This window comes from Leucopleurus acutus (genome assembly GCF_964270905.1).
Source record: "Leucopleurus acutus genome assembly, chromosome: 16".
Taxonomy (NCBI): Eukaryota; Metazoa; Chordata; class Mammalia; order Artiodactyla; family Delphinidae; genus Leucopleurus; species Leucopleurus acutus.
The window spans coordinates 77,063,445-77,075,676 of NC_139158.1; the positions used below are offsets into that span (position 1 = coordinate 77,063,445).

Below are 12,232 nucleotides of genomic sequence, written 5' to 3' on the forward strand. Positions count from 1 at the left end.
AGGCGCTAAGCTTCCGCCTGGGTCACCGAAGCCCGGCCACTTCACACCTTGCTGGGCAGGGTCTTTTCCCTCCAGAGTTTGTTTAAACGGAGGCAGAACAAACAACCTGGGACCCACATTTCAGTAGCTGGAGGGGGAAGGAAATGCCTCTTTCCTCTAAACCCAGGATTCTCCCCTCACTTTCCAGGACCGGGGCAGCTCTAGCTGGAAAGCCAAACGTCAACACATAGGGAGCACTTTTGAGTCTCGACGCTTGGCCTCTTGCCTCCAAAGCTACGAGCCCCTTTGTGCAGCTCTGTTGTGGAAAGAAAAGGCGCAGAGAAAAACGGATCAAATGCCTGAGGAGAATCAGAAGCTTTTCTTTTACAGGGAACGAAGGGGATGTGCTATCTCCTATTGCCATAGAGAGATCATTTCAAAACTGTGATAGGAAAATGCTTTTAAAACCTGGGTTTTCACCATGCTTCTATCAAGAGGGGTGGTGTTCTAAATCATGTTGCTGGTGGCGAAACAGAGACACTAAGCAGGAAAGTGACTCCAAACTTTAGATGAATGTGTTTATTGAGGACTGACTTCTAGGTGCAAAGACAGCCACTGGACTCCTACAGCAAGCCCCCCAAAACGCCCGAGACGTGTGTTCTGTCCTCCAGGAAACTTCTGTCTGATGGTGGCCTTACTTTCAACTTAGCCGAAGGTAGAAAGTATCAGAAGGTAAGCTTAAAGGGCTCATCTCTTTGCGGGTCAGAAAAAGGGCCCTGGAAGAGCGACCTTGAAGGCTGCGTGGAAGGCAGGGAGGGCAGTGGGCCCAGGGGCAGACGGAAACGCTGGACGTCCATGTGGAGCCCGGCAGACTTGGGGCATATTCAGGGGACCCCGGAAGCAACACCCAGACACTTTCACAGACCAAGAGGTCAGAGAAGGGGTGGGGAGACTGCAAACTGGGGCAGCTCCTAATTGCCACAGGGCAGGCCCACAGTTTCCTGAGCTTCCCTTTCTTTTCGAGAGAAGCCACAGTTGAACGTGTGAACTGTAAAAGGTACCATTGAAAGATGCAGGTATTTAAGCACGACGTTGTGCAAATCTAACACACCTACAGATGCCTTCGTTTGGGCCGCGCAGTAACAAAACACCATAGCCTGCGTGGCTTACGAACAGCAGACATTCATTTCTCACAGATCGGGAGGTTGTAAGCCCAAGATCAGGGTGCCAGCAGGGTCAGGTTCTGGTGAAGGCCTGCTTCCAGATTGCAGGCGGCTGACTTCTCCGCATGTCCTCACACGGTGGTAAGGGCAGGGGAGTTCTCCTGGGGTCTCTTAATTTTTTTAATTTTTCTTTTATATGTATATATTTTTTATATTTATATTTTTCTTTTATATAAATATATATGTATATATATATTTTTTCTGCAGAGCTCCTTTGTCTTCGAGTTAACCTTTGTGAAGGTGATGGGGGCACAGATCTTCCTGTGGACTAGACACCCCAGCCTGGTCTTCTTGGGTCACCTCTGTAAGAGCACTAATTCCATTCACAAGGCCCCACCTTCTGAGACCATCACCTTGGGGTTAGGATTTCAGTGTATGAACTTGGGGGAACACAAACCTTTGGTCTATAATGGCAGGCTGTGTGGCAGGGCCAGGACTCAGGTGAGGCGGGCAAGATGCCCAGGGCACACAAGGAAAGGAGACCCTCACTCCCTGGGGCCAATCCTGACCGCCTAACAGTTTGTACTCCAAGTGTCTCTCTTACCTCCTCCGGGCCCTGGCTCTGCTCTGTGGGCTCCCATTTGCATCTTAGGGTTCAAAGAGAAACGCAGTAGACAGATTGGCAAGGGAGGCTTGGGGGGTGGAGGTGTTTGAACTTCACTTGGTGAGTACTGGGGAATTAAGAGCAGGAAGAGAGGTGGCTACAGGTGCTTTGGGAGGGCAGTGAAAAGGGGGAGCTGGCAGAGGAGCAGGGCAGCCACCAGCTTTCCCAGTGCCAGGCTTCCCTGCAACAGGCAGTGTAGCGTGAGTAGCAAGTAAGGACCTGGGTTCTTCCCTTGACCGATTATAATCCCTGGCAAGTGACTTAACCTCTCCGCGTCTCAGTTTCCCCATCTCTAAAAGGGGCATCAGCAGAGCCTCCCTGCCTCACAGGGTGCGGAGGAGATTCAAGGCGGGCGTCTCTGTGAAGAGTTTTGAACAGAGCCTGGCACTTAGTAAGGTTTCAGGACGTTCCCAATGAGACCAACGGGCCTTAGAAACGGCCCGCAGAGTTAAGCAGCTTTGGAGCAGCACAGATCAGAATCACCTGGGGCATCCTTTCAACCTTCCCAACCGAGGCCACGCCCCCGACCAATTAAATCCCAATCACTGGGGAGTGGTCTCGGCGTCAGTATTTTCTGGAAGTTTCCAAGGCGCAGCCGAGCTTGGGAACGATGCGCACCTAGAACCCTGTGTGCCTGAGGCCTGAGCTGGCAGAGGTGACCTTGAAAAGACACAGACAGGCAACCATTTTGTAGCTGGAGGTGAAGCCAGATGGGACAGGGGGTGCGGGGGTGGAAGGCTGTGTGGCCTCGGGGCCCAGCCGGGGGCCACTGCAGCTCCCGGGGGGGTCTTCGGGGCCAGGCGGCCACGGGCGCCCCGACCTCCGGCTGGGAGGGAGCCGGCTGCCTGGCCCCGCGGAGGACTCCCGAGCAGGAGGCCGCAGCAGCCGCTCTGAGCCCGTCTTGGGCGCCAGAGGGAGCTCGTGGGGACGCGCCACGGCTCCATCCCCACAGCTGGTTCAAACTGGTTTGGGCAGGGTGCGGCCCAGGCGGGCTGCATTCCAGGCCTCGGGCTTGCCGCCTGCCCCAGGGTCACCCCAAGCGCCTGTGAGCGGCCGGGGGGGCTGTTTAAAAATTCATCTTCTTTGTTTAAAATCATTAATTCGGCCTCCCACGGGGGTCCCTGGCTACAGCCAGCTGGACTAACCGGAGAGGGGCTCTTCTCAGCCTGCGGGGTGCTGCGTGCATCACAGTCAACGGCAGAGCTTTAAAAGCTGTTCCCAGCTCCCCTTCGCCCCAAAGACTGCGATTCCGAAGGGTGGGGGTGGGCTTCCGGGCATCTGTGTTTTAAGCAAAATGTTTCTAAGGCATCATTACATTTAGAAAAAAAGACTAGAAACAAAATGACTCTTAGCTAGCCAGCGTGGCCCAGGGTATGAATCGCGGAGAGGCTGGTGAAGAGTGAAGATCTCTTTCCCAGACCCCACATCTCCAGGGAAAGGGGGTCGGGGCAGCACTTTTAGCTAATATCCCAGGGTTTTGTTGGTTTTTGTTTTTTTCCCAGTGAGTCATATTGGGCATTTTAAAAGTTTAAATACTATAACAAACATCAACAGAAGAAATAAAACGTTACAAATATAATTGAAACCCCTCCTGTATCCCTCCCCCGTTTCCTCTCCCCCACCCCAGAGTAACCAGTTTCCTGAATGCGGTGTACATCACTCCCATGCCCGGCTTTACACTTTTACTCCATATGTCTGTATCCATAAACAATATATAGTGCGGTTTCACATGTGTTAAAACCTTTATGTTAATGGCAACGTGCCCTACAGAGCCTTCACGATTTGCCTTTTTTTCTTAGCATTATGTTTCTGAAATTCGTCCGTCAGGGGAAGTTTGCTGTGCTCAGGACTGTGGCTAATCTGAGGCCGGTTCTGGGCTTTTCCGAGGGAGGGCCCCAGTCAGCCGGTAAGGGTGAGGGTCGGAGCTGGGTTTCTGGGTGCGTGTGGGATACAGAAGGGCTCTGAGCATCAGACGCATCAGCATAGTAATGAATGGCCACGTGCGGGTTCAGTGAGTTCCTATTAAATCCTTTTCCTTAGCACCTGAGGCCCAAGTCTTTGCCAAGAATTTTCCAGAAAATTACTCTGGCCTGAAGGCCTGAATGTTTGGGCGGCGATGTCGAGAAATCAGCAGTGGGAAGCTGTGGAAGTGGGAACTGTACAGTGATGGATTACCCAAAAGACAGATCATGTGCTCACGCCCCCTACCTAAGGTTGTCAGATAAAATATAAATTAAGATTTAACAGGACGAGGGTGAGGGGAGTCCTGTATATTTATTTGCAGCCGTAAGCGCAGCCCGATTTTAAAAAACGAATTTAACATTTTAGAAGACATCATAGGAAAAATGAGACCGCTAGACTTCCCTATACCTCGTTACCTTTTTTAGAACTCTCCTCACTAGCATTGCTTTGGACCCCACCCTCTTCAGCCTCTAAGGGGTCTAGACTAGCCTCCTAGGGGTGCGGGGCTGTGTCCAATTTAGTGCGCTGTAGAATTCCCTGGGGAGCTTATTTTAAAAGCTGCTCCTGGGAGGAAGAGGATCGCTATGCCCGACTTCCCTAATTTTTCGGACTGTCCGCCTGGTGCAAACAAGATGCTGTCCTAGGAGAGGCCTTGTGGGCGGGGTGATGGCGGGGAAGGGTGGTCTTTAAATGAAAGGATCCTCTAAGATATCTGTTCTCTATCCTGAATGCACGCTGGAACCACCCGGGGAGCTTTACAAACAACTGATGCCCAAGCCCCACCCCCAGGGATTCCGGCTGAATCGGCCTGGGGTGAGGCCTGGCTTCCGGGCTTTTAGAAACTCCCCGGGGCATTCTAAAGTGCTGTGGGAGCTGGAACCGCTGCTCCACCGGATTCCAATGAAAAGGGGTGGTCTATACCGATGGTTCTCAAACTTGGCTCTATGTAAGAATCACCTGGCGAACATAAAAAGTCCTGATGCCCAGGTTCCAACCCTAAAGGTTGTGTGTGGCCGTCAGATTTCGGAAGTTTTGAAGGAGCCCCAGGTGATTGCAATCTGAAAGCGAGTTTGAGAATCGTTTACCAGGTGGTGCGGGGGCCGGGCGTAGTGAGCGTCGCGCGCCACTGGGTGGCGCTGCCCGCTCGGCCCGGCGTTCCGGGAGGCGTGGGCCGCGGCCACTGGGTGCGCACCTGCCCCGCCTCCGCCAGGCGGGCCACGGGGCATGCAGCCGGTCGGGGGCGGGGCTCCGAGGCCAGGACGCGGCGTCGGGTTCCCGGGCAGCCGCCGCCAACTGGACTCTGCCGCGCTCCTCATGCTGCTCGTGGACGCCGATCGGCCGGAGCCCGTGAGCAGCGGGGCGCACGAGCTCGCTCTCTTCCTGACCCCCGAGCCCGGGGCCGAGGTAGAGGACGGGGTTGGAAGTGGGGGAGGCGGGTCTTGGGGTTGCGGGATCCAGGGCTCGCGCTTCCCCGGGGAGGAGTGGACGAATGGAGACCCCTTGCGCGCTGGACCCGGACCCTCGGCTTCCCCGCAGCATTCTCTAGTAGTACCTGGCACTGGGGCTCCGGACCCGCGCTGGGGGTCCGAGGGGTCCCTCCTTTGCGGAGCGGTGGCTGTCTGGCGTCGCGCAGAGATGCGCGTCAGGTCGCGCCCGCCCTCTCCTCCAGCCCCGGTTCTCGGGGGCCCAGACTCGCTTCCCATCCCTACCTGAGACCGCACCCCCACCCCCAGAATCCTCCGGGATGCCAGACTGAGGCGCGTTCGGAGCTGCTGCCCTTTGCCAGCCTGGGCCCCGGGAGAGGCTGACTCCCGGTCCTGCCCCTGCCCGGGCGCTCGGCCTGCTCTGCTCTGAGCTGATGCTACATGCCGGGAGGAGGCGGGCAGGCTGCGTCTGTGCGAGGATGCTGCCGGCCTCGGTACGCTTCTGTTGCTAGGAGGGAAAATACCTCATCTCTGGCTGTACTTTCTATTTTAAAAGCACAGAACAAAAAGTAGATCTAAAACTAGCCTCTTTATCTTCCAGCTGAAGCCAGTATGTTGATAGTGCCATGAAAGTTATTTACCGAAGTTCACCAGGAGTTATGTAGGGCCAGAAAGTCAAGCATTCTCTCTTTAAATCTCAGAAGCAGTACAGAAGTATTTAAAATAAAGGGTAAGCACCCTCTCCTTTTTCTCTCTTACCTCAATTCTAGTTCCCAGAGGTAACCATCTTTCACAGTTTGGTGTACATCATTCCAAACATATTAAAAATGCATTTACAAATGTAGGTATGCATATATACTAATAATTATACATAATTAGTTTTTACCAAAAAAACCCACGTGATACTAGAATAATGTTCTGTAACTTGCTTTTCTTTATTCAAAATAGCATGGACAAATGGAGAGTGACTTAATGGTAAGGTATAGGGCTTCTTTTCAGAGTGATGAAATAGTTCTGGAATTAGTGCTGATGGTTGCAAAACTTTGTGAATTCACTGAAAACCACAGAATCGTACACTTTAAAAGAGTAAATTTTATGGTATGTGAGTTATATCTCAATTAAAAAAATAGTATGGACATATTTCCTTGTCAGAATGTATCTATAAGAGCTGTCCAATTGAAATATAATTTGAGCCAAAGATGTGAGCCGTCCATGTAATTTTCTTTTTCTTTCTATTTTTTTGGCCACGCCATGTGGCATCTGGGGTCTTAGTTCCCTGACCAGGGATTAAACCCATGCCCCCTGCATTGGGAGCTTGGAGTCTTAACCACTGGACCGCCAGAGAAGTCCCCCATCCATGTAATTTTAAATGTTCTAGGAGCCATATAAAAAAGGAAAAAGAAACAGATGAAATTGGTTTCAATATATTTAATTCTTTCCAGTTTTATTGAGATTTAATTGACATTAAATGCTATAAGATTTAGATCTACAAGTTTCAATGTATTTAAAATAAGTGTCTCCAAAATATCCTTTCAACATGTCATCAGCGTAAAAAAATTTAAGGAGATTTTTACATTCTTTGAAGTAAGTTTTCTTTTTTTTAATATAGTGATTCCTTCTTTTTTATATATATAAGTTTATTTATTTTTGGCTGCATTGGGTCTTTGTTACTGCGTGCAGGCTTTTTCTAGTTATGGTGAGCGGGGGCTACTCTTCGCTGCCGTGCATGTGCGGGCTTGTCATCGCGGTGACTTCTTTTGTTGCGGAGCACGGGCTCCAGGCACAGGGGCTTCAGTCGTTGTGGCATACGGGCTCAGTAGTTGTGGCTTGCGGGCTCTAGAGTGCAGGCTCAGTAGTTGTGGTGCACGGGCATAGTTGCTCCGCAGCATGTGGGATCTTCCTGGACCAGGGCTCGAACCCGTGTCCCCTGTACTGGCAGGCGCATTCTTAACCACTGCACCACCAGGGAAGTCCTGAAGTAAGTTTTCAAAATCAGGCTTGGACGATTGAACTTACAGCACATCTCAGTGTGGACCAGCCACGTTTTAAGCACTTGATAGTCATGAGACGCTGGCGGCTTCTGCATCAGAGAGTGTAGGTCTTCATCATTCCTTGGCTTCTTCGTGTCCCACCATTTCAGAATAATTCCTCCTATTTTCTGAGCACATACTATGTGCCAGCAGCGTGCTGCGCTCTGTCCATGGATTATGTCATTGCATCCTGGCAGTGACCCAGTGGCTAGGATGTTATGTCGACTTCATAACTGAAAACTGAGGCCCTCACCGAATAAGCAACATCCTATGAATGTCCTGTAATTTCTGAACCACACCCCCAGGGATGGGCATTTAGGTTGGGTACCTGCTTAAGGGTTTAAGTAACCTGAGCATCTTTCGTGTTCTTTCTCCCCCTTGCTCTCAGCAGCAAGGTGTCACTGTGTCCAGCGGCTCAACCCAGCCTCATCTTGTCTCGACTAGGGACAGCCTTCAGGAGAAGCTGCATGTATTAACTTCATTTGCTCACTCAGGGCTCTCTCTAACTCAGACGCAGGCTGGCTCACGCTCGTTTGTAATGGCCGTAATGAAGAGCCGAACTCCCTGTAGCTCCACGCGGCAATAAAGCCACTTAGAGCTCTTGCTGAAGTTTATTTACCCAAAGAAGCAAAAACTGCCAGGGTGGAGTCACTTGCAGCCTCTACTTAAAGCTTAATTCATTAGCAGTCCCTCGCGCTGAAGCTGTTTGCAGATGGGCAAATGAACTGGAGAGGGAAAGTCTGGTTTGGGAACAGGTCTGAGCAGCCAGTGCCTCCTGTACCAGCCCCTGTCCTAGGGCCACTTTGGGCTTTTAAATGGAGCAGTAGGAGTCTCAGACCAGCCAGCTCCAGTCCTAGGGGTGTCCTGGGGTTCTTAGGGAAGTGGGCCTTCCTCGTTCAACACCTTGAACCCCTGCCGTGTGCGGGGAGTGAAACACACAAGGGCTCCCACTCTCATGGCCCGACTGTCAGACAGTAAACACAGAACATACAAAACCTCTAAATTGTGATGAATGCCATGGAGAACATGGGCATGGGTGATGTGATAGAGGGTGTCTTTGTGTCTGGGAGACATGGGGTGGGGAAGGCCTCTCCAAGAAAGCTTGAGACCCGTGTGGTAACCCCTTAGGAATGGTCAGGGAAGAGGAAGCACAGAGGTCCAGGAGGGCAATTAGCAGAGGGACCCCACTTTGTCTGGGAGTGTTCAGGGAGGGCTTCCCTGAGGCAGCATCATTTTAGGCTGAGCTCTGAAGCATGAATAGAAGTTGACCAGGCTGAGAGGTAGGAGGAAAACATCCCAGGCAGAGGAAACAACTGGCAAAGATCCTGGGGTGGGATGAAGCAGGGTGATCACCAGGATAGAAGAACAAGCAGCAGGGAGAAGGGGGAGCTGTGGGAGGCGGGGCTAGTGAGGGGGGCAGAAACCGTGTTGGGACTTTGCACTGTCTCCCCGGAGGAGCCGCTGAAGGGCGGCATGTTGAGATGAGTCGGCAGGTGAGCATTTTACTATTTCTAGTGCCTTTGGGTTTTTCTGTCTAACCAGCTTCTTGTGTTTTACTTTCTTTTTCTGGTTTGAACTTCCTCTTGTAGGGGAAGTTTCAGGCAGGATCTCCGGAAGCTGCTTCAAGAAGGCAGGGAGAGAGAGAGAGAGAGAGAGAGAGATGTTTGCCTCTTGGGTGCCCTGTGATTTAGGGGGGAGGGGAGTTCAGGGCCCTCCCGAATGGCTGACTCCTGATACCCACCCAAGGGTGAATTCCTGACCAGACTCTGAGAATTCCATTTGGTTCCTGTGGTGGAGCACGGGACAGATTTGCCCACAGATGGGGTTAATGGCCTACATGGAAGGAAATAAAGGAAGCCAGCACTTTCTCACACCTAGGGACTTTGCTTGAGTGGGCAGAGGATGATGGGGGAAAGCGCCTGTTAACCACATGTGGATTAGATCAGGGGTTGCAAACTGGTGGCCCAGAGGCTGAATCCAGCACTCTGATATGATGGGTTCAATTCACATAGGGGTTTTTAAATGGAGAATTTTCATGAAGAAAATCTGAGTTTCTTGTTTATTTAAAATATGGACAGTCAGGTAATCCTAGGTCCCTGTTTCCTAGCTGTGGTCTCCTGTTTGCCACAGTCCCCACTCCTCCTCATTGTCTCCCTCATACCGAAGTTGGTATCAGTTACCATTTACCCTTGTGCTTGAACCTTTGAATTTTCTGTAGTCATGATAAGAGGAAAGGGAACTATTTCTCCAAACCGTGTGTCTGGACTGAAATGGGAAAACATAAATTAGCCAAAAATGCCCTTGAGTTTCAAGAAAAAATGTAGAAGAGACTGTTTCTTTGTGGAAGTAAAGAATATTTTATTGTGTCCAACCTGCAAACACCCTGTGCCTGTGGGAACCCTGGCATGTGTCTTATTCTTGTGACCTACTGGTCCCCTTTTGAGATTCAAATTTGGATGTTCAGATTAGAAGTCTGTGGGTGGGTGCCAGGGCACAGTCTACTCTGTCTAGAGATGTAGTTCTATATTAATTTATTCCTCAGATCTTTTTTTAAAAATAAGTTTATTTTATTTATTTATTTTTGGCTGTGTTGGGTCTTTGTTTCTGTGCGAGGGCTTTCTCTAGTTGTGGCAAGCGGGGGCCGCTCCTCATTGTGGTGCGCGGGCCTCTCACTGCTGCGGCCTCTCTCGTTGCGGAGCACAGGCTCCAGATGCGCAGGCTCAGCACTTGTGGCTCACGGGCTTAGTTGCTTCACGGCATGAGGGATCCCCTCAGATCAGGGCTCGAACCTGCGTCCCCCACATTGGCAGGCAGATTCTTTTTTTTTTTGCGGTACGTGGGCCACTCACTGTTGTGGCCTCTCCCGTTGCGGAGCACAGGCTCCGGACGCACAGGCTCAGCGGCCATGGCTCACGGGCCCAACCGCTCCGCGGCATGTGGGATCTTCCTGGACCGGGGCACGAACCCGTGTCCCCTGCATTGGCAGGCAGACTCTCAACCACTGCGCCACCAGGGAAGCCCCAGGTAGATTCTTAACCACTGTGCCACCGGAGAAGCCCCCTCAGATCTTTATGGAAGACCTGCTGTGTGCCAGGCACCGTGCCGGGCACCGGGGAGAGGCCAGTGAGACAGAGGCGACGCCTGCCCTCAAGGTGTGGCACTGCAGTCAGGAAGATGAGCCCACTAGGAGTTACCCAACAGAGTAACTAACGGTAATAAATGCCACGAGGGAGACACCTGAGGGGCTGTGATAGAGACACACAGCAAGATTGGAAGGAACCACCAGGCAAAGATCTGACATCATGTGTGTCGCTGGAGACAGGGAAAAATGAGGTCTCCAGAGGTGTCTGAGTGGGTGGACCTCAGTGATAAAGGGGAGAGGGGGCAGGGCCAGACCAGGGCCTGGGGTCAAGGGGAGGAGTCTGGATTCGTTTCTGGGGTGTCATGGATAGAAGCTGTGAGCAGGGCCAAGCTGGGTGTGAGCAGGGGAAAGACGGGATCAGATTTGTGGACTTAGGGCTGCAGTGCCGGAACGCGTCGGAGGGGCTGGCGTGGCAGCAGGGGGACCACAGATGTGGATGTCCCGGTGGACGTAAACCGAGCTGGCCAGGCTCCCTGAATCAGAACCTTCGGGGGTGTGAGAGCCAAGGCCAAGGTGGGCGCTTGGAGAGGGGCAGCATTTCTCGGAAGAAAGTTCCTATATTTCTCCCCGCAGAACTGCCCAGCAGTGGAAGGACCTGTCCCTGGCTCTGAACAATCTCTTATCACAGGACAGCTGGGCTTTGGGGGAGGGTCACCTTGGAACCTTGGCTAGAAGTTCCCAGTCTGGCTGACTCTCAGCACGAACCGAGAAGCTTTGAAACAGGTTCCCAAAGACAGGAAGTGACCCTGGTGCCAACCAGCCCAGGCTGGTCATGTAGCGATGCTCCCGCGCAGCGGACAGCTCGCGGCTGCAGGGAGTCAGCTCTGAACATGCCGTTCCGGCACCGGGGAGAAAAGCAAGACGCACAGAGGTGTGTGCAGTGTAAATAAAAACTTTAAAGGCAAAAAACACCTATTTCATGCATCTATAAATAGGAGATCCAGTTAAATCGATCGCTGGGGTGGGGTGTGGTAGGTGGAGCATAGCCAAGGTGAGAGCACCGGTGTAGGGCGTGGTCCCCAACCTTTGCCAAACATCTGCATCATCTGAGATCAACAACAAAAAGTGCTGATGCCCGGCTCCCACCCCCAGATACTCTGATTTCGTTGGTGTGGGTGCCACCTGGGCATTGGAATGCTGAAAGCCCTCCAGCAGGGTTGTAAGCCTGGAGTGGCCAAGACTGATTAGTCTGTTGGACAGTCACCACGACTGCTGACTGTTGGAGGCACCCCAGGCCTGGGGATCTGGACTTGTAAGCGCCCCTCCGGAGATTTTGATGGCCAGCCTGCCGGGGGCTCACAGCTTCCATCAGTGCTAGCAGGACTGGCCCCATGCCCAGGAATGCCTGCTTCCAGCCGCCGCAGGAGGACAGAAAACTCGTCGGTCCTGCCTGCTGCTGTGTCTACCGCACCAGCTACTGATGCCTCACGTATCAGTTGAAGAAGCATCCTTTACAGATGTGTGCCTCCCCCCAACCCGCTTGCTCCTGGTCAGGCTGAGTGGTGGGAGGACCAGCTCTGGAGCCACATGGCCTGGGTTCAGATCTCGGCTTTGCGCTCATGCTTCTCTCTGCCTTTTCTCCTCCAGTTGTGGGGTTGGATGAGACGATTCACGGGCAACACTTGGCTCAGGGTCAGACCCACAGTAAGCGATCTGGTGCATTAGCTACAATTATTCACTTATTCATTCTATAGTTGTTTATGGAGCAGGTACCAGGTGCGGACCCCATGTCAGGAGCTGGAAAGCAAAAGTGCAGGAGAGGCCCACCGCCCTCAGGGCTCTCAGAACAGGTGGGAGGGTGGACGTGACACACATTAATATTTCCACACAGTGTTTGCAAGAGGGCGATTTCAGCCCTTCGCTTGTGC

At 52.3% G+C, this 12,232-nt stretch overlaps 1 protein-coding gene across 2 annotated transcripts in view; it reads left to right on the forward strand.

The window, feature by feature from the left end:
• Positions 1 to 4,992: 4,992 nt before the first annotated feature.
• Positions 4,993 to 12,232, forward strand: part of BCAS4 (breast carcinoma amplified sequence 4) — a gene marked incomplete at its 5' end in the record, with an annotated part of 59,743 nt that continues 52,503 nt past the window's right edge. For both annotated transcript variants that reach the window (XM_082856366.1, XM_082856367.1), the window contains one exon: positions 4,993 to 5,172. In XM_082856366.1, the coding sequence (XP_082712492.1) occupies positions 4,993 to 5,172 (180 nt within the window). The remainder of the gene's footprint in view (positions 5,173 to 12,232) is intronic.